The sequence below is a fragment of the Phascolarctos cinereus genome, unplaced genomic scaffold, assembly GCF_003287225.1.
Source record: "Phascolarctos cinereus isolate Bilbo 61053 unplaced genomic scaffold, phaCin_HiC Scaffold_2;HRSCAF=192, whole genome shotgun sequence".
Lineage (NCBI taxonomy): Eukaryota > Metazoa > Chordata > Mammalia > Diprotodontia > Phascolarctidae > Phascolarctos > Phascolarctos cinereus.
Genome location: NW_027555625.1, coordinates 60686167 through 60708415, shown reverse-complemented (window position 1 = coordinate 60708415; position 22249 = coordinate 60686167). Strand labels below are relative to the sequence as shown.

The 22249-nt window shown below is 38.0% G+C and overlaps 1 protein-coding gene across 4 annotated transcripts in view; it reads left to right on the top strand.

Annotated features, from left to right (window-relative positions):
• Positions 1 to 449: 449 nt before the first annotated feature.
• Positions 450 to 22249, top strand: part of NFATC3 (nuclear factor of activated T cells 3) — a 186129-nt gene continuing 164329 nt past the window's right edge. The window contains exons 1-2 of one of the 4 annotated variants that reach the window (XM_078149410.1): positions 450 to 580; positions 972 to 1233. In XM_078149410.1, coding sequence (XP_078005536.1) covers positions 1134 to 1233 — 100 coding nt within the window. In that variant the 5' untranslated portion in view covers positions 450 to 580; positions 972 to 1133. Of the gene's footprint in view, positions 581 to 854; positions 1234 to 22249 lie in introns of those variants that run through there. The other 3 variants (XM_078149411.1, XM_020989295.2, XM_020989294.2) reach the window with 3 other exon arrangements.

Sequence of the window (22249 nt, the reverse complement as noted above, 5' to 3'; positions counted from 1 at the left end):
TAACGGACAAGACAACATGCAAACAGTTTACACTGGAAATGATCAACACGAATGAAAGGATTTCCTTTCTCTGTGTGTCGTCAGGGGGTCTTTGTCCTCTAATTGGCTAAGCCAGGGTTATGCAAAGGGTGAAAAGCAGCCCGGGACGGAGGGGAAAAGCCACAGTCTCCAGAACCCCACATCTCACAGGGTCACAAAACCAGCGAGAGACGAGATTCAAACTTAGGGGCCGAGGCCACTCTTCTTTCCCAGCTCATAGGACCCAGGAGGCTCTACCAGCCTCAGTCCGCACTCGAGAGCCCGGTGCTCCCTTAGTTCTGCCCATATCCCGCTTCGTCCAATCAAGAGCAGGCTGCCCACCCAATAAGGCGTGTCCTCTTCTCCCATTGGTAGTTTGCGGACTCTGCCTCCAATAAGGGGCAGTTTACTTCTCTTCTCTCAGTTCTCCCGGAGTTAGGAGAGGATTTGTTCTCCTCGCCGCTTCAGAGCCTTTCAGACTTGGGGATTAGGTAGGCGGAGACACTGAGTACGACGGTTCTCCACGGGACCTCCTCAGGCTCAGAACTACAACTCCCGGCAGGTCGCGCTGTCTCTACGACTTTGGGATCACATGGTTTCCTCCTTTCGTTTCCCCCCCTTCCCCTTCCTCTTTCCCCCACTGTCCCTTGCCCCTCGGGCGCCTCGAGTCACGCGGGTTCAGTGAAGAGCAGGGAAAGAGGGCGGGGCTTGAGGGGCCCGAACGCCGCACCAGCGGCCAATGGGATGGGCGGAGCAGGGGCGCCCTCCCCCGCCCCCAGCCGTGCGCGCGCTGACGCGGGGCTGGAGGGGCGGGGGCTCTCCCGGCGGCGGCGGCGGCGGCGGCGGCGGCGGGTGTAGGCGGTGGTTGGGGGGCGGGTGGCGGTTGGAGGCGGAGGCGGCCCAGCTGAGGGGCGGCCGCGCTCACTTGCTCCCTCACTCCCTTGCGCTGACAGGCAGCAGGCCGGAGGCCGGGACGAGGCCGGGAAGTTTGCGGCGGAGCCAGGTATGAAGCGGAGCTGAGGCGCAGCCGAGCCGAGCCGAGCCTCCGCCGCCTGAGGAGAAGGAGGCGCCGCCACCGCCGCTGCTGCCGCCGCCGCGAGTCCCCGGCCACGCCGATGACTACTGCAAACTGCGGCGCCCACGACGAGTTCGACTTCAAGCTCATCTTCGGGGAGGACGGGCAGCCGCCGCCGCCCCCGCCCCCGGGGCCCGCAGGTGAGGGCGCCCCGGACCCCGAGCCGGGAGGCCGGCCTCCCCGCCCCACCCACCAGCTCCCGCACTCCCCGGGGACCTGCCTGCGGGGCCCGGCCCGGGAGTCTGCGTCCCCCGCTAAGGGGCCGAGGAAGGGACGGGGACGGGGCTGCGCCTGAGCGACGGAGACGGGGTGGGGGGGGAAGTGAAGACCGGCGGGGGGCATGGCCGGACCGCTGAGATAGCGGGGGGGGGGGAGAGCGTGGCCGAACTGCGCGCTACGGGGTGTGTGTGTGTGTGTATATATATAGAGAGAGAGAGAGAGAGCGTGGTTTTACTATGGGCTGTGTGTGCCATGATTTTACTACTGCCTCTGTTTTGTGTGTGTGTGTATCTAAGGAGGAGGGGTTAGAGGAGGCTTAGGCTGGTCCTCTGCCGTCCTTCCCGGCCCCAGTAAACCTGTCCAGCTCGGTATCTCTCGGTATTTGCAAATTCGGAAAGCCTTCCCTGCCCGCCCCTCATGTTCTGAAGATGAACGCCTGTCTGCTTCTTCAAGTTGAAAGCTATCAGATGTGCACAAAATGATGTGATGCATGTGTTTTTCTTACGACCCTAACGATTGGTGTTTAGCAAATCCACTTAATGTAGAGGGGTGCTGTGGAAAGGGCTTTGGATTCGGAATCAGTCAGATGACTGACTCTGCGGGGTCACTGTGGGATCTTAGACAAATCTCGTAACCTCTCCAAGCCTCAGTTTCCTTATCTGTAAAATGAAGGTGAGAGATCAGATCACCTTTCTAAGCACACTTTGATCTTAACTCCGCAAACCCTTGTTTTCTCTGCTAGAGAAAGTGAAAAATAACAACTGTCACAGTTGTACTATACGGTTCCTGTTCTGCATTTTATTCTCACTGCTGAATTTGGAGTAATTTTTGTATCTGAGGTTTTCATATTTATCTGATGCAAAAACCTGCTTCTTCTGCTTCAGTCTTGAATGCTGTGTGACATTTTTTCTTGATAAACTTACCCTGGGTAGAAAGTTGTGGAATGAAAAGCTACTTCAAGCTCTTATTGTAAAAGTTGTCAGTATTTTCTATAGCATAGTAGTGGTTATCAGTGGTTTTTATGTTTTAAAGACTGAAGTGCAATAAAAGAAAACGTAAATGAACGTTACTGAGGTGGAAGTAACAAGTGCTGAAACTTGAAAGGAAAAACGATTAACACTTCCATTTGGGATGCCATTTGGTAGAACAAATGCAAGAGTAGGAACAGATTTTAAATGCTCTGTTTTGTTGACCCTGTTGAATACTTTACTCTTCTATACATTTTTGGTGTGGAGCATATTGCTGAGAATCTATTCCTTTGAAAATTTATGCTTTTTTGGGGAAGTATGTTGTTTATTGTGCTTTCTAGAAGTTGAGGTGTTTAGTAATTTGTGAAAATGTTGGTGAAATCTGTATTTAGTTCTGCCAAACAGGTAAGAATTGTTAATAGTCTATTTTAACGTTATATGTTTATGTAAATCTAGACCAAGTTTATTTGAAAGGATAAAAAAAAAGTGTTCTGAAGGTGTATTAAGTTGGTATTAATAAGGCAAAATATTTTGGAAATTGGTGTTCCTTGAGATTTTACTTGAATGTTCTGAGAATAGATGTTTTTCCATAAGAAAAAGTTAATTTTGAAAGGTGCATTTCTACCATATAACCAGTTTACTAGTTTAAAAGGAATTTTGGAAAAAGGAAAGACCAGTGCATTACTCAAAATCCCCTGTAGTAGTTTTCAGGAGGACTGACCAGCTTAACTGAGTGCTTTTGTGACCTAGCTTGGAATCCTAAGTGTGGTAAACCTTTAATTAAGCTTCTTAAATGTGCATTTGAATGGTATAAAATGAGACTAGAGCAAGCTGAGTTAGTCTTAGTGGGAGTTTAACAATAAACTACTTGATTATTGTTACTTGGATCGTGCCAGAATTACATTTACATAAATATATCAGAATTGTAGTGGGTTTTTAGACTACATAGTACATTGGACTTGGGAACAATCACTATTTTGATCACTTTTTATCTTCCTTGCTAAATACCTAGACTATGTAATAGTAAGCAGTTTCCACCCAAAATATACTTAGATTTTCATAGGTAATTGGAGTTAAACAGTTTTATTATAGAAGAAATAACTTGATCTTTGATGTCTTCCAGCTCTAAATTCTGTGATTTCCTGGCAGCAAGCATTTAATAAATATTCTGTGTAGGGCTTTCTTTTATCTCTTTATGCCAGAAAAAGATAGTGAATAAGGTAAAAAATTATTGTGCATTCATTCATTATTTCTGAAAATATAGTTTTCCTGATTATAAGGGGAGAGAATTCTCTGCTGTATTTCATTGTTTTTATTTTTAAAAATTATTCATACATTTATTTTGACAGTAGATACTTCCAAACAATTCTCTTTGCAAAGCATATTTCATGGAAGTAATTTTATTGATTTTTTTTTTAACAGCAAAGGAGGACTCATTTTGCAATTATGGTACAAACATTGAGGGTTATACTTGACCAGAGTTTTGCTTCATCTTCATTTTGAGTTTATTTACACTGTTGCAGTTAGTATGTATATGTACAAGGCTTTCCGTATTTCCTCTAAATTCTTCATATTCATAATGTCTTATGGCATATGTATACACCGTATATATGTATATGCCGTTATGTTCATCTTCCATAAATTGTTCTGTCATTCCACAATCATTGGGTTTTTTCTTGGTTTTTACCTATTTTGTCTTTACAAATGATAGTTCTATGAATACTTTTATGCGTTTGATTTTGTTTTTTGTTTTTATAACCTCCTTGGAGGCATAGTTTTGGTAGTATTGATGGATCTGATATTGAGATGGCTAGGGCAAAGGGTATGAACAATTAGGAACTTTTCTTGCATAATTACAAATTATTTTCCGGAGCAGTTGAACCATTCACAGTTCTACCTTCCCTGATTCAGTGGACAGAGATTCCCATATTTTAACATCTTTGCTAGTTTGATGGATATGAGGGGATACTTCATGGTTATTCTAATTTTTGTGATAGTTATTTTTTGGCTTGAAAATTGTAATATATCTTAACATACTTCAAGCCTTTATTAAGCTAGACATTTATCAGCTATTTAATGCAAAGATTTTTCCCCCAAGTCTTATCTTCTGATTTTAGCATCAGTGCTTTTTTTGGGGTGTCCAAAAGCTTTAAAAGATTAATATAATTGTTATGTTTTGCATGATTGCACATGTATAACTTGTATAAAATTCTTTCCTTCTCAATGAGGAGTGGAGGAGAGAAAGGGAGGGAGAGAATTTGGAATTCAAAAATGAAAAAAATTGTTAAAAATTGTTTTTACATGTAATTGGGGAAAAATAAAATGTTAAATTAGAAACAATAAAATTGTGATTGTAATATGATTTTCTTTTATTTTTTGTTTGACAAATCTTTATTCGTAATTGTAAAAGATAGATCCTTCCATTCTATAATTTTGTTTATGGCATGGCTTTTTAATTTTTAAAATGCATACCCTTTTGGAATTTTGGCATAAAATGTCTTTATTGTGTGTTTCGGTAAAACATATGTTTCAAGATGGTTAGGATTTTAGAGTATTGTTAAGATTTATTCCAAGAGTCACACACAGTCCTACTATGTTAGAGGTGGAAGATGCTCATGAGGCATAGTGACCTGTACAAGGTCGTTGTAAGTAATTAAATGAAACCCTCTTACACTCTTCTGGCACTTTAGATTTAATATCAAAAGGAGCAGTTAAAAAATTCAGGAATTAGAATTTATTTGCACATGAAATCAACATATATTTTGATGTACATCATTTTGAGCTTTGAATTAATTGTTATTTGAAGTAACCAAAAGTGAGTTCAACAGATTTGCCTTTGGAATGAACTTGCCTGGTAAATTGGGCCGTAACAGTTTCTAGGATTCAGTACAGTATTGTTTTTGTTAAATATTTCTTCTTCTTGCCTTTTTAAGCATGTAGGCTTGTTATAGACAGAGAGGAATCTGTTGGAAAATCCTTTGTTTTTTTAGTAAGACCCATTTGTCCCAGTTTGTCAAATTACAGAAGATGTGTACTGTTTGAGCACATCCTAGTCTGTCTGATGGGCTGGTGTGGTTTTAGATCTTATTAAAGGTTTGAGGGGCCTTTACCACAACTGAATCTCCATTTGTTCTCTAATTAGAGTGTTAATCATAACATATACACAAAAGGAGATTGCTGTTTCTTTGAGAAGCCCTTATGACTTCTTGCTGTTGATTTTGGTACCTTTCCTAAGTGGGCATTTAAAAGTTGGGAGGAGGAGAAAGCAAATCAAGGGACTAAATTTCTGTATTAAAATTGTTAGAATACAAACATTCAGCATATGCTAATATTTCTTTGAACTGTTTTTAATCATACAAAAATATATAAATATACACATATAATAAATATACACACACTAACACTTTTTACCTTTGCTCTTTCGAGGTGATGTTTTACTAACAGAAGCTGCTTGAAATTAAAAGAGAATCAGTGTTTTCTTGCAAAAGTCTACTAGCTCTCTAGATTTATACTAGTGTAAGGTCCAAACTGAATTAAGCAGCTGCTTTGGTTTTAAATTTGCATTGTTTTCCCTTTTTGAAAATCTTAGACCTAGCTTTCAAGTACTTCAGACACTAAGTAGGAAGTTTAAAATAATGTAATTCATCAATCCTTAGTAATACTGTGGATAACATGATTTATTCATTTCAAAGGGCAGCTTGCTTGATGAATTTTTGTTAGCTTAACCTTAGGGCTCCAATTTAGTTTGACATTTCATTATCTTTTTTTTTTTTTGCTTTGTGCTCCATTTACATTTTATTTTATTATTTCATTCTTTTCTCTTTAAAAAATATTTATTTATTTATTTTTAGTTTTCAACATTCACTTCCATAAAATTTTGAGTTCCAAATTTTCTCCCCATCTCCCCCTCCCCCATTATCTTTACTTTTATGTTTTATTCTCTGAATATGCAGATTATGTATTTTTTTTTATTCTGGCTAAGTTGCCATTTATTTTCCCTAGCCTAAGTATTGAATGTTTAGATCTAAATTAAAATTACTAAAGAAATTGCCAATATTAGGGAGCTCTGGAGTGAAATAATAGCAGGCCTCGCCCCCATTCTGCAATTTTCCCATTTACTATTTTCTTTGTTTCTTTTTTAAAGAAAAAATAATTGGCCTAGTACATTTTTTTGATGAGATGTAAAAAAAATCAATTGTAGGCATATTCCTAAGAACTATCCTCTTCTCCCTCAAAATTACATTCCTTCTTTTTTCAAGTTTGATATTATTTTATTTTTTCCAAGTTTACGTGTCAAGAAAATTTTTAATAGTCATTTTTACAGGATTTTGAGTTCCAAATTTTCTTCCTCTCTCCCCTCTCCTCTCCTGAAAATGGTAGGCAGTTTGACATAGTCTATACTTGTGCTATCAAAAACTACATTCCTTCTACTGGAATGTTGAGGGAAATTTTTATTTTCATAATTTCTTTACCTTTTTATTCCTATTCAGATAATGAAAATAATATTAGCCCTAAGAAGAAATTTTTTTCTTTATTCATTACATAGTAACTTTGTTTTACCTGTGTCAGTTTTTGGATTATTTACATATAGGGCTTTAACATTTTTTAAATGATACTAAAACCTTTTCCCTATACAACATCTTTTGCTTTAAACAAACAAACAGATGGGGGAGGGGATATAAACAATTATATGAGTATATCCAATTTAAAGTTTTGCATACTTAGGAATATTTGATTTCTTGCTTAGCCCTTCTAATTCCATTTTGATTTTTTTGATGTAAGTTTCATTTTCTCTTCCATCATGAGCCTCTAGCTCTAAGCACTAATAATTTATTAGTGTTTTGCTTTTTTTGGGGGGGGAGGGGAAGAGCACATACCTACTTCTTTGCAGAAATAAAGGTTACTTTTGCTAAATTTTGTTTTCTCTTTTTACATATTTTGTTATAAGAGATGTCCCTTTGGAAGAGAAATGGAGGGAGGGATACATTGGGAAATGTAGGTAGTGTAAAAACAAAGTATCAAAATGTATTAAAAAATAAACAATATGTGCCCAGCCAACCTGTTTTCTAGATGGAGTTTAACCGTAGGTTACATGTGCAAATCTTAGTAAGCATGGAATTATGAATGATGATGATGATGATCATTATCATCATCATCATCTTGGTCTATATAGTGCCTATATGTGCCAGGCACTGTGCTAAATGCTTTACCAAGGTTATCTCATTTGATCCTCACAATAACCCTGGGATTGAGGTGCTGTTATTGTCTCCATTTTACACTTGAGGAAAACAGGCAGATGGCGGTTAAGTGACTTGCCCAAGGTCACATACAAAGCAAGTGTCTTTGGCTGGATTTGAACTCAGGTCTTTCTGACGATGGCCCCCTACTCTATCCACTTTGTCACCTAACTGCCTCAAATTATAAAGATAAATTCCTCTCGCAGAGAGAAAGAACTTCCTTAACTTCTTTTCTGTAGAAGCTTAATGATGTGTTTGTAAGCTCATTATATACATATTAGATCATATGTGTAAAGCCTCCTGAGGTTGAATAAAGGTGGACTATATAAATTAGACTTGGTAAGTTTCACTAAGAAGAATTCAGTAAATTTAATAATTTTAATAAAATTTTTATCTCTAGAGCTCTAGGTGCAGAAACCTGGGATCATTAGCATAAACTAGTAATAGAGGAGCAATCTAAATTTATATTAATGTTGGGGCTTTCTATGTGTAAATATTGGGGGTGGAGGGGACTGCCTTTAAAGAATCTTATGCTGCAAGTTAAAAAAAACTCATTGTAATTAGTACTGTTAACTCAATTCTTTCTTTGACTTCTCCCTTTGCCAAGTTACAGAAGGAATACTTTGGCATTTTTCCCAGTCCCAGTGTTAAAGGAGGTAGCTCACCATGTACTGAGGTTTCAGTTATATTAGATGTCGTAGCATTAAGAGTTTTATCATGTATGTTTCAGCAGTAAGACTTTGTCAGTTTTTAGTAAGAATTATACCTTAAACTCAAGAAATTGATTTAGTATCATAAGAGAAAGAAGAAGTTTCAGGCTCAAGAATCATTTAGCATTCTTCACTTACAATTGATTTTGGCCAAATTCTGTTAGTTCTGACAGTATCTATCGGTTTCTGTTAAATGTACATTAAGAGCCCTGATTTGTTTTATTTATTTATTTATTTTGGTGAAGGAGCAAATAGCTACCATTTTTGGTAAGATATTTTAAAATTATTTTACATTGCTGGAGATAGTAATAAAAAAGCCTCTATCAAATTGCAGTGTTTACAAAAATTTTTTTTATTGTTCAGATTCCGTGGATTAGAAAAATTGAATGTGAAGGAAATTACTTTTAAGTTTTGCTAGTGGAGTGACAAGTGATTCTTCATTACAGTATTTAGCTTTAAATAAGGGAGTGGTGTAAGAGTCAATAGTATTGGTCTTAAAGATGTGAGAAACATGAGTAGGTTGGGCCTCATTTGATAGTAAGCAGCAGTTTGACTGTTCACAGCAGTAACATAAATAAGGGAGGTGTTGTCTAAAGCTGCCCTGGTGGGTCAGGGGAATAGACATAGCAGACTTGGCAGAAAGCCTGGCCTCTAAAACAACATCCAAGTCATCAAATTTGCCCAGGCACGCCATGTGAGGTTCAAATGACAGTGGAATTTAAGATGAGTGAAATGATCAGTGTGGCTTAGGAGAATCACAAGCAGGAGCAAGCTTTTTAACAAGCCATCATTTTACTCAGACTTCACATGGATTTGCATATGTTTTTAGTATTTGTGTGGTGTTTATACAGTTTTATTGCTCAGTTCTCACCTTCGTGAGTGGTCAGACTCTTGTACGCTGGCAGAATTTGTTTGGCTTCAGGAAAGAGAAACAAATAACCCTGTGAGATTTAGGCTGCGTTGTGAATTGACAACCTACCAGAAGCTGAAACTTAATCACTGTCACAGTAGTTGAGTATCCTGGTATCAACTGCCTAAAAGGGAATTGTAAATTTAGGAAAGCCAGCAAAATCCCTAGTAAACTGGAGAGGTAACTTCCAGGGTTTATTTTCAGATATAATTGGCTGGTATCAGTATGCTTTGTGCCGCCACGACAGGTGAGGCTGTGTGCGTGTGTGTGTGTGTGTGTGTGTGTGTGTGTGTGTGTGTGTGTGTGTTAAAAAATCTTGTAAATGACATTTTTTTTAACATTTTGTTGAATTTTTATTAGTCTTGCTGGTTTTGTACTAGTCAAATCAGATATAAAATTGGTTTAATTTGAAATCTTTTACAGCCAGACTCTTCCATTGTTGATTGTTGTTTTGTAAGAGAAAATACTGAAGGCAAGCACCTTTTAAAAAAAAGATTTTTCAGTAGTTTTGCTAACAGCATGTGACTTGTACTTAAATGTATGTTTTTCATTAAACTGTATTTGGAAAATACTCTAAAGGCCTTTTAAATAGATTTTTGCTAACTGCTCAAGCCCTTTTAAAATTAAGTTCCAAGATTAGTATAGGAAAAATAGTAATTCTACCTTACTATGTAATTAAGATAGTAAAATGTCAAGTTAAGCATTATTTTTATTGGTTTATTAAGTATGTTTATTAAATAAGCAAGGCATATGTTTGAAAAATCTGATTCTCATTCACATTGAAATCTTAGTATTGAGATTAGAGCTATAGGTATGAGTAGTGGTGGAAGTATATGGGAATACAGATTGCTTAGATGTGGTACCCTTGAGCAGCTTATGTGTATATTTGTGTGGTTGTGGGTTTGGTTTTGTGCTTTATTTGCCCAAACTGTCCAGGTATTGGTATTAAGATGGAGAGAACATTTTTGAAACATTTACATTTTTATTTTCCCTCTAACTTGCTTGTAAATTGACCTATCAGTACATATCTGTATATGAGAATAGAGTTACAGATTAATGCCACTGTTTGAATTATCTTTTGTGATCCTCTGAAGCTAGAATGTTGCTTTGGATTACAAGACTAGTTTTCATTTGGCAGAGTTGTAAGATTATTGAAATGGATGTTTTTTGGTGTCTCTTAAAAGAGACAAAGGGATATAATCAGGAATAATGAAGATAAAAATATATTTTCAGTTGGTGAATTTTTGAAGCAAACAGTATCAGTTTTTTTAGGTTTTCCCATTCTTGAGGAACCATATGTGTACTACGAAAAACATCGTTTTAATTTTTATTGTGTTAGGTCATGTATGACAACATATTGGAGGGGAAAAAGATAATGTGATTCATACATTTAAGGTGCCATTTTTATTATTGCAACATCAGAATATTAAGAATATTTAGTGAATGTTCCATTTTACATAACCGCTTAAAAAGTATTACCTCCTTTGGAACACTGGGGTTATAACATTTTCCTGCTATCTAGGTTACATGTCTTCCCACTTTCATCCACCTCTTAATTTCTTCCATTTTGTAGAGGCTCAGGGGAGGTGGCTGAACTTGGGTTCAGGAGGCCTAGGAAAGAATCCTGCCTCAGGTAGCTTATTGGCTTTGTTATCTTAGGCAAAACACTCAACTGTGTTGGAACCTCACTTTCTTTAACTGAAAAATGAGAGTAACATTTGTACTACCTACTTTACAGGAAAGTTAGGAGAAAAGTGCTTTGCAAATATTAAATATGTATTATAAATGTCATTGTTTTTAAAATCTGTTTAGCCTATCATGTTTAATTCTGATACTATTTCCTGAATAGTATCTATTTTCTCCTTTTCTTTCTTCTTTTTTTTTTTTTGCTTTTTAATGAGGCAATTGGGGTTAAGTGACTTGCCCAGGGTCACACAACTAGTAAGTGTCATGTGTCTGAGACTGGATTTGAACTCAAGTCCTCCTGACCCTGAGGCCAGAGCTTCTTTTCTTTATTCTTTAGGCTAAATCCTTAGTCTGAATCTTTTGTCTCGACTGTTATTTTCTCTACATTTGCTCATGTTTACCTTTGAAAGTCACTGTCACAAGGCCAGCCTGTATTCTGGTTGGTTCATCAGGACCAAATTCCTATCAGCTGTTAACAGGTGCCCCTTCCCATATTTCCCCAACTCCATTTCAGAGGCAAGGAATTATGGAATATCACACATACATACATACATACATGCACACATACACACAGAGTCAGGTTTTTAAAAATCTGTTTAACAGGTCTACACATGTGAAATATCGTGTATGTGTGTGCATGTGTGCGCATATGTATAGATTTGTATGTATGTATATGCATATATACACACATATATATGTATAGTGTCAGATTTTCTTTTGGATGTATTTATCAGTTTTGCTGGATTTTTTTGGGGGGGATAGGGTTTCCTTTCTTTTAAAATCTTTTATTATAAGGGATGGGTTTTTTTTTTGGGAAGGAGAAGGGGAGGGTGGCATGCAGGGGAAATGTAAGAGATGTAAATGAAAGTCTGTTTTTAAAAGTACCTTTACCATGTCTTAAGTAAATCATCTTCATTTTTCTACCTATTCTCCTGCTTTTTATTTACTTTCTACCTGTCAGTAAACTGTTTTTTTATCTTTTTAGATCATTGAGATTTTATTTTTCTTTTTAAATGCAAGTATATGATTTTGCCAGGGTTGGAACACTTTCCACCAAGGTCAGAATACAGACTGCAGCTCATCTATGTTTTAGGAGATAAGTCCTAGGGAGCTTTCTGAGGCACGAAGGAAATTAAGTGACTTAACTGCGGTCACACAGCTCATAAGTGTCATAAGCGGAATTTAAACTGAAGCAGGTCTACCTGGTTCTGGCCTAACACCCTATTGACTATGCCGCACTGCTTCATAAAATATTTCTTTAAAATACATTCTAAACTTAATAGCATTGGCCACACAAAAATAAAAACTCCTTGCACACAAAATGATAAACTCCACTGTTTACAATTTGCTTTTAAAAAGATGACCTGTGATTCTGTCAATATAGAAAACTCCTTTCTTTATTAGGTTGCAAGCTTCTTGAGGGCAGAGACTGCCTTTTGCCTTTCTTTGTATCTCTAGCAATTAATGCAGTGCATGGCACATGGTAACCACTTAATAAATGCTTATTGACTGACCCTGATGCTGATACTACTTAGAGATTTGCTTGGGACTCTTGGAGTTTGTGACTTGCCTGTAGTTACATTGTTGTATCAGAGGTAGGACTTGAATCAGGTCTCTGTAGTTCAAGGCCATCTTTCTCTCTCTGGTGGACTATGCTGCCTCTTTCAAGTCTAGATCATAATTTTTAAAGGTAAATATTAATTTAAAAAAATACTCTTTGCTTTTGTCTCTTGGGGCAACTAGGTGGTACAGTGGATGGAGTGTGGGTCCTGGAGTCAGGAAGACCTGAATTCAAATGTGGCCTCAGACACTTACCAGTGACCTTGGGCAAGTCACTGAACCTTTGTCTGCCTTGATTTCCTCAAGTGTAAACTGGGATAATAATAGCACCTACTTTGCAGAGTTGTTGTGAAGATCAAATGAGATACTATTGGTAAAGCTCTTAGCATAGTGCCTGGCACGTAGTAGGTGTGGAATAAAAGGTTTTCTTCCTTTCCTTCTGAAAGTTCTTTCTTTTATGTATTTTTAGATTTTGTTGCTTTGCTGTCTTGATGTTGTAGTTATCATGTATATTTTCATTTTGCTTTCTCCAGTCTTTATCACTTCATATATTTTTCCATATTTGTATTCTTCACATTTGTAATTTCTTTTTTTTTTTAAAGGTAATTGGGGTTAAGTGACTTGTCCCTGGGTCACACAACTAGTAAGTGTCAAGTGTTTGGTCTGAGGCTGGATTTGAACTTGGGTCCTCCTGACTTCAGGGCGGGTGCTTTATCCACTGCACCACCTAGCTGCCCCCACATTTGTAATTTCCTGTGGCACATTAAGGTTCAGCAGTTCACTAAATGTTATACTTGAGTTGTTTCTACTTTTTTTTTTGCTATTACTAATAGTGCTGCTATGAATTTTTTTTTATATATACCTCTCTGTCTTCTTTTGTTAAACATTCTTAGGGCCTACTAGTGAGATCAGTGGTTCAAAGAGTACACTTTTGAAGCTTTGATTGTATACTGTTAATATTGCTTTCCAGAAGGATTGTGCCTCTTCATTGCTATACCAGCAATGTAAAGGAGTGTATATTTCTCCACAGCCTGGCCAGCATTAAATTTAACATTAAAAAAAGCCTCCTTAACAGTTTTAATTCATATAAGATGCTATGATCATGGATCTTTACACCTGATGTAGTCCAGCCATCTCCCTTTAGAGAAGAGGAGGTTGAGTCCCAGAGAGAGTAAATGACATGTAGCTAAGCAGAGCTGGGATTTTAATTCAGGTGTTTCAACTTGACCAGTGTTCTTTCCATGATATCACATTGCCTCTATCTGTGCTGTTTCATATAATTCTTTCTCTTGTTCAGTTAATAACCTTTCCTGTTAGTCATTATTAAAAGATCTTTGAAAAATTACTTTTTTTTTTGTCCTTTAAAAGTGGTGAGGCAGTTGAGTATTAAATGACTTGCCCAGGGTCACACAACTAGTAAATGTCATGTGTCTGAGGCTGGATTTGAACTCAGGTCTTCCTGACTCCAAGGCCGGAGCTTATGCATTATACACCTAGCTGCCTGAAAAATTATTTCTTACAGAGCCTTTTAAATTAATTAAAAATGAAGTATTTTGTTAGTTCCTCTCTAATAATAATAATAATGATGATACCTACTATTTATATAGCACTTTAAGGTTTGCAGAGTGCCCATGTTATCCTTATAGCAACCCAAGGAGGTAGGTGTTATTATTATCCCCATTTTATAGATGAAGAAACCAAGACAAAAAGAAATTAAGAGCCTTGGCTCAGGTTGTACAGATAGTAAGTGTCTGAGGCAGAATTTGAACTTAGGTTTTCCTGACTCCAAGTGCATAACTCTATCCACTGTGCCTCCTAGCTGCCTCCTAATTCTGGTGTAGTGTACAAAACTCTTAGAGATCATCTACATTTTTCATGATCTCTTCCCCATCTCAGCCACACACAAAGATGATCGTACCCTTGATCTTGCCATCACCTACAAATGCACTACTTCTGTGCCATGAACACTGAAATTCTCTTATCTAATAATAATCTATTAGCTCTCTATTTCTGCCTCTGCCCTTCAGTACCAAACCCTGCTTTTTGTCCACACTGTGACCTCCATTTCCTCAGCCTCTCAGTTCTTTCCCAGTTCATCACCTCTGCACTAACTATACTCTTATTTCCCTTATCAACTCATTGTCACTGAAGTGGCTCTTCTAAACCTTTTCATCCCTTCTCAAACCTTCCATGGCTCCCTTTCTCTGATCCTCTTAACCGAAAACATTAACTTCATATTTACTTTTCCCCTCCTCCTCATCTCATATCACTCTGATACTTTCTGCCATTATCTCACACAGTGAGGTGATCCTTCTCTTTGCCAAGGCCAACCTCTCTCTCTACCTGCACAAGTGGATCCCATTCAGTCCCATTTCCTCCAACAGATTACCCCCTCTATCACCTCCACTCTCATTTCTCTTCAGTTTCTCCCTGTCTACTGTGTTACAAACTTGTCCGTGTCACCTACATTCTTCATATACCCTCACTTGATCCTTCTGTCCCCACTGACTGTTGTTTCATGTCTTTCCTTCCTTTTGTGGCTAAACTGAGAAGACTGTTTACAGTAAATAGATGCTTCCACTTCTTCTGCCCCTTGTATTCTTTAATTTAGTTACAGTGGTAGCATTGCTGTTCCAGGAACAAGATACTACATCTTTTGTCTTTGAGCATTGTCTCTAGTTTTTCCTCCATGCCTAGAATATTTTCCCTTCTCATCTCTGCCTCCTGACTTCCTTTGCTTCCTTCAAGTTCCTCTTAAAATCCCACTTTCTACAGAACGCCTTTCCCAGTCCTTTTTAATTCTTGTGCCTTCCCTTTAATAATTATATCCTATTTATCCTTCATATAGCTTTTTTGCTTACATATTTGTTTGTTTTCTCCCCCATTAGATTGTGAACTCTTCGAGGACTGTCTTGCCTTTCTATCCCCAGTGCTTAACAGTTGCTTAATAAATGATTATTGACTAATTGAAAGAATATGCCACCTCCTCTAGTTAGTGCCCATGCCCTTTCTTTCTGCCTTCTGTCTCATCTTATCCATCCTAAATCTGATTTCCATAATCATTAAGATCACTCATGGTTTTGATCCTCCTCCTCCTTTGTCCTCAATGCATCACCAGCACCCTCTCATTCAAGGCATAGGCATAGGCATAGGCATAGGCGTAAGGATAGTTGAATAGCTGACTCCCTAATCTTCTTTCCCTTTCCCTCTCCTCTGCCTTCTGCTTCATCCTTTGGCTATGATATCATTTTTGGGAGGGGGAAATTAGGCTCTGTCTACTGTTTAGAGGAAGTACTAACCTCTGATTAGTTGCTACCTCTTCAGGGGGGTATTGGGAGGTTTAGTTTAAAATGACAGTTTTAGTTCTCTGTCTCTCATTGATAGGTTTAGCAAAGTATATATATACTTTTGAGGGCTGTTTATATATTTTCCCCTCCCTATGTTCTTAGTCTTTAGGTAGGTTTCAAAGGAAAATACTGATTAATATAGGACAGCATAAAAGGTAGTATAGGGATGGAGAAGAAAAACTAAACTGGTGTATTTTATAGAATCTGAGGATAATACAGCTTGAAGATGAATTGAGACTAGCTAGTTTGAAGGCAAGTATTAATCTCATATCCACTCATGATTTTAATGTGAACATTATGTGAATGTTTACCAAGCATGTATCCCAAGCCCTGAACTCTCTCTTGGGTGCTGTTCTCCTAGCCTTTATGTGGGTAAATGACTAAACCACCTTTTATAAAAAGATCTCTAGTGGAAGAGACTCTGCAACTTTTTTCATGTTCCTTGGCACATGAATCTGATTATCAGAACGGCATTTGGTTAATCTCTTCTGTTTCATTTTAAGCTGGTCTTTTTTGGTCTTCTGTGGATGCACAGAATTGGTCAGCATCCGTAGAACCCCTTTGGATCTTGATGATGATGAAGTCTTTTTTTTTTTTCTTGAGGTATTTGAGATTAAGTCACAGCTAGTATCTGAGGCCGGATTTGAACTCAAGTCCTTCTGACTTCAAAGCCAGTGCTGTATCCACTGTGCCACCTAGCTGATCCAAAAATGATTAAGTCTTGATGTAGCCTTTTCTTTTCCAGGTTAATTCTTCTGTCATCTAAATATAATTTTATCCCAGGGTTTTTTCTTGCTCCATTAGAGATTTACTTACATGTCTGGTTGTTAATGGTGGGCATTCCTTTTGTGTATGAGTTGGGCTAGATGGCCATTTAGGTCCCTTACAGCTATCAAATTCAGTGATTCTGAAAAGATGATTCTTTGTTCTTTTCTTTTCACAATCTCCTCCGCTCTCCTGATGTCAGTGATTGCCTATTTGTGAATGGCTACCAAGCGTGTATCTCATGTCTTAAGCTCTCTCTCTGTCTTTGGTGCTAATGCCACATTTCCAACTGCCTTCTGGACAGCTTCACTTTGATGTCTTGCCAGCATCTCAAACTTTTAACATGTTTAATTTTTAATTCACCTTACCTATCCAAACCTTTCTTATTCTAATTTCCCCATTTCTTTTAATGGTGCCATCATTTCCCCATTCACCCTAGGCTTGAAAACTTAACGCTTTCTTTTCCTTTACTCCTAATATCCAATTAATTGCCATGTTTGTCAAGTCTGCCTCTGAAATATTCTTCCTTTAGCCCCTTCCTTTTCACTCCTTCCATTGCCATCCTAGTTTAGGCATAAGAAATTCATCAGAAAAAGAGCTGGAGGAGTTTAGGTGACTGCAAACTCAATATGAGAGGTAGCATTGTGATTGGCAACCAAGAAAGCTAATGTGATCTTACACTGAATTAAGAGGAAAAATAACTTCCAAGAATAAGGAGGAAGTATATTATATATTGTATATACATTATATCTTTTTATTATATCTTGGTTAGATCCTATCTAAAGCATGTTATTTAGCTCAGAGGGCCATATTTTAGGAAGGACATTGATGAGCTGGAGAATATCTAGAGGAGGCAACCAGGGTAGCAATGGCCCTTGAGCTCATGTTCCATAGTTAGGTTGAAGGAACTGGGTATGTTTAGTAGAGAGAAGAGAGAAAAGGCAGGAGGGCAGCAAGGTGGCACAATGAATAGAGAACCAGCCAGGAGTCAGAAGGACCTGAGTTCAAATTTGGCCTCAGACGCTTGACACGTATTAGCAGTGTGACCCTGGGCAAGTCACTTAATCCCAATTGCCTTGCCAAAAATCAAAAATAGAGAGAGAGAGAAGGGGGGAAGGGAGTAGTACAGCAGAGTGGTGAGACACAATAACTATCTTCCACTATTTGAATTGTGGGTATATGGTAGAGAGATAAAGATTTGTTGACACTGGAGTGCAGAGCTAGGAGTAGTGGATAAAGACTGCAAAGAAGTAAATTTAGACTTGATGCCAGGGAAAACTTACTAAAAAGAGAAGTCCAAAAGTAGCCTCAGGAGGTAATGGGTTTTCCCTCTCTTGAAACCCATGAGTAGAGTTTGGACAGCCACTTGTCAGAGATTTTGTAGAGGAATTTCCTGTTCCAGCACAGGTTGAACTTGGTGACCTCTGAAGTTCCTTTGAATTCTTAGCATTGCTTATTAAATGTAAGATTTTTTTTAGCTTTCAAGACTCATTGTGGCTTCTTCAAATTACTCTTCTAGTTTTATTTCACAGCACTTCCTTCTATATATTCTTTGAGCAAATTGGACTACTACTACCCACAATTTCCCAATCTCACCTTCCTTCCGTTCTCTGTACACATTGTCTCTGTGCTTGGAAAGTACTTAAGGCGTAGTTCAGGTGCCATTTTTTTCAATTTTTCATTTTACTCCAGCTAGAAATAATTAGTACCTCAAGCCATTTCTGATATCTTCACATTTCTACATCTTTAATAATTTGATTATTTATTACTTCTTTTTGTACCTTCCTACATCCCCACCCCAATGAGACGGAACCTACCACTTCATACTGGCTGCCAGTTCCACTTTTGCACAGCTCTAATTCTTTAGTCTTTCCTGACCTCAAGTGTACTTCTACCCAGTATTCCTGGAGTTGTCCTCTAGGTCCAAACAGAACAAATATTAGTCCTTCTGCTACATGATAGCCCTTCAGATACTTGAACAAAGAACTGTCGCATCCTCTCTGGATCTTTTCTTTTCCAGGCTAAACATTCTGATTTCCTTCAATTTATCCTCATAGAACATTGACTTGAGGCCCATCAACAAGCTTGTTGACCTCTTCTGGACAGTCTTCAGCTGGTGAATGTCCTTCCTAAAATGTGATGCTCAGAACTGAGCACAGTGTTCCAGGTGTAGCCATTGGGTCATAGATCTAGAGATTGAGAGGCTCCAGAGGCCATGTAGTCCAGTCTTCTCATTTCCTGTAGCTGAAGAAACTGAGACCCAGAAGGTGAAGTGATTTTCCTAACCAGGGCAAGGTATTGAAGAATTTTAATCTCTTAATTTCTGGAATCTGTGCCTTAATGCAACCCAAGATGTTATTAGCCTTTTGACTGCTGTATACACACTGCTGATTCATTTAGCTTGCAGTCCACTAAAACCCTTAAAACCTTTTTAGGCCAACTGCTATCTAACCATACTTGTAAAGTTGATTTTTTTTTTAATGCAAATGTAAGACTTTACATTTATCTCTATTGAATTTTGTCATATAGCCTACGGCTCTAGTTTGTTGGAATCTTTTTGGATTCTTACTTTACCCGTTGTGTTTGTTATCCCTCCCAAGTTTGTTGTTTCCTGCATATTTGATGAGCATTTTATCTATGCCCTTTTTCCAAGTAATTAATTAAAAAATGTTAAACAACACAAGGCCAAGCATAAATCCTAAGGGTACTCCTCTGGAGACCTCCCGTCATTGACAGTCCTGACATTGAGACGTTAGTGATTTCTTCTTGAGTCAGGGTGTTCTGTTACTTCTGAATTCATCTAATTGTATTATTATCTGGTCCACATTGCCTCATTTTGTTCACAAAAATAGTATGAGATCCTGTATCATATTCTTTGCTCAGAGCTAGGTGAACCATATCTACATCATCCCCCAATCTGTGTTAAAACAGGAAATAAAGTTAATTGGTATGACCTGTCCTAAATGAAGCCGTACTATTACTATTTTCCCCTTTCTTACCTGTTCACTACCCTCTTTAACAATATTTTATAGAATTTTCCTAGTAATTGAAATTCATCTCATTGGCTTGTAGTTTTCAGATTCTGATCTCTTTTTTGAAAATAGGGGCAACATGTCTCCTTCTTTAGTCCTTTGATATCTTGTTTTCCATGATCCATATAGCTGCCATGTTGATATTTCTTTTTTTTTTTTTTAAGGCAATTGGGGTTAAGTGACTTGCCCAGGGTCACACAGCTAGTAAGTGTCAAATGTTTGGTCTGAGGACAGATTTGAATTCGGGTCCTCCTGACTTCAGGGCCAGTGCTCTATCCACTGTGCCACCTTGCTGCCCCCATGTTGATATTTCTGAAGTACAGATCTGATTTTTTCATCCCTCTCTTCAGTCTCTAGTGGCTGATTTATTGTTTCTGGGATAAATTACAAATTCTTCAGTTTGACATTTAAAATCCTACATACACAATATGGCACCAATATTACTTGCTTTTTTTTTTCTTATAGTCAGACCCTGCTGTTACCCATTCACACAGTTTTGTCTCCCACTCATGTCCAGAATACACTTCTTCCTTACCTCTACCTTTTAGCAATAGTAATAAAATGAAAATAATAACAATAGATAGAATTTATATAGTGTCTACAATGTACCAGGCATTGTATTTTACATTTATTATCTTATTTGAATCTCATAACAACCTTGGGAGGAGGGTTCTATTGTTTATCCTATTTTATAGCAGAGGAGACTGAGGCAGACAAAGTTTAAGTGATTTGTCGAGGGTCACCCAGTAAGTGTCTGAGACTGGTTTTGAAATCAGGTCTTCCTGACTTCAGGTCCAGTGCTCTTATCTGCTGTGCTACCTCACTGCCTCAGGTGCTTAGCATCATTCATTCCCATCTGAGCTGAGCTCAGGTGCCATCCACTATGCATAACCTTTGCTGTTCCACTCTACTTGTTAGTGTTCCCTCTTTGAAACTGTTCTCATTATTTTTGTATATGTGTATATTGTATTCCCCTGTGTGATGTGATGTAAGCTCCTTGAGGGAAAGACTGTTATGTTTTTGACTTTGTATCTCTAGTATCTGGCATGCTGCCATGCATATAGAATGGGTACTTAATAAATGTTTGTCATGTTCAATTGCATTGACTTTTCTTTTTAGTAAGTAGTTTACTTTCTTGGATTTTGTGCCTGGGCCCCAGAATATTTATCAAGATTTTATAAAAACTACATTTAATTTTTAAAAGTGCAGATTTAGCACTTTTAAGTATACTTTCAATAAAACTGGGCATACATGAACCTTAAGGAAATGAGTCATTTAGGATAGCAGAGTCATAGATCTAGAGTTGGAAGGAAACTCATGTTCAACCCCTTCATCTTAGAGTTGAGGAAACTAAGACCCAGGTAGTAAGTGGAAGAGGTGGAATCTGAACTGAGGACTAATTCTTTTAAGAACTGAAAATTGGTTATCATCATCCATTTGTACTTCATCATATTAGTGCATGAAAATGGATTTATTCTCTTAACCTTTATAAGTATTGAAGTTAAACTGTAGTTTTAACATGAGGGTCATCTTCATCTAGCCATCCCTATTGTGATCTAGATTTGTATGCTTTCATTAGAGATAGAGCTTACTTTAATCAACTATTCACATTTAATATTTTTCAGAAAAGGCCAGCGTGAAAGATGATAAAAAACTTTGATTTTTTTGTTGCCCTTTGTTAAGAGCTTTTCCTTTCTATTTAATGATAGAGAGAATAGTAAGGAAGGAGGTGGATTGGGGTGGCCCTGTGACCTTTTCTTTTCTTCATATAATATATTTGTAGGGGAAAAACGTTTCATTCATCTAATTTTCTTTATGATTTTAAGCCATACTAAGTTCACTACCACATAATCTTGTGATTTGGGTTCCCCCTCCTAATTTCTTTTCTTTTTTGAAATTAGTCCTTCCAGTCTAGGTAGAGCTCTGAGTTTAGCCAGCTTGGTATCTTATTACTTTCATCTCGCTTAATGTGTTTTTCTTAACTTGCAGAAAATAAAGAACAGCTTTCTTCTCAGATTCTGATAGTAGTGTGGTTAAGTGAAATCAGCACTGGTTCAGGAGAAGCCTGGATTTGAATTAGTCTGACTGTTTTGGCACCCGGGCAAGTCACTTAACCTCTCTGAGCCTCAGTGTAATTATCTGTACAATGGGGATAATTTCATATACTTCCCTTAACTTGGTGGTTGTGAGGAAGGCATCTTGCAAATCTTAACATGCAGTATAAATGATCAGTAGTTATTAATGCCACAAAAATGGGCTTCTGGCTGCTTCTAATTTCAATGCGACTACTGCCAGTACTCTTGTTTTTTTGGTCACTCATGATTACTGAATAAGTTAGTAGAGTAATGGAAATGTAAAGTAGTCTAAAGAAGAGGCTTGCCCTCAGCTGATTGATGTCAAAGACAAGATGCAGTGCTCATCACAGCATGTTAAAGTGGGGCCCCCTAGTGGCTGATGGTAAGATTTTTAAAATCAGAAGGTGCTGCGTTGAGTTATAAGCCCAATCAGGATGATAGAATTTGAGATTTGGATGAGATTTCAGAGACCATTTAGTCCAAACCATACACAAAAGAAATCCTGGCATAACGTACTGAAAAAAAAGAAGGAAACAAGCATTTATTAAGTGCCTACTATGTGCCTGGCATTGTGCTAAGTGCTTTACTCTAAGGAGGGGGAACCCACCACCTCTCTAAACATCCTGTTCCTGTTTCCTTTTACTATG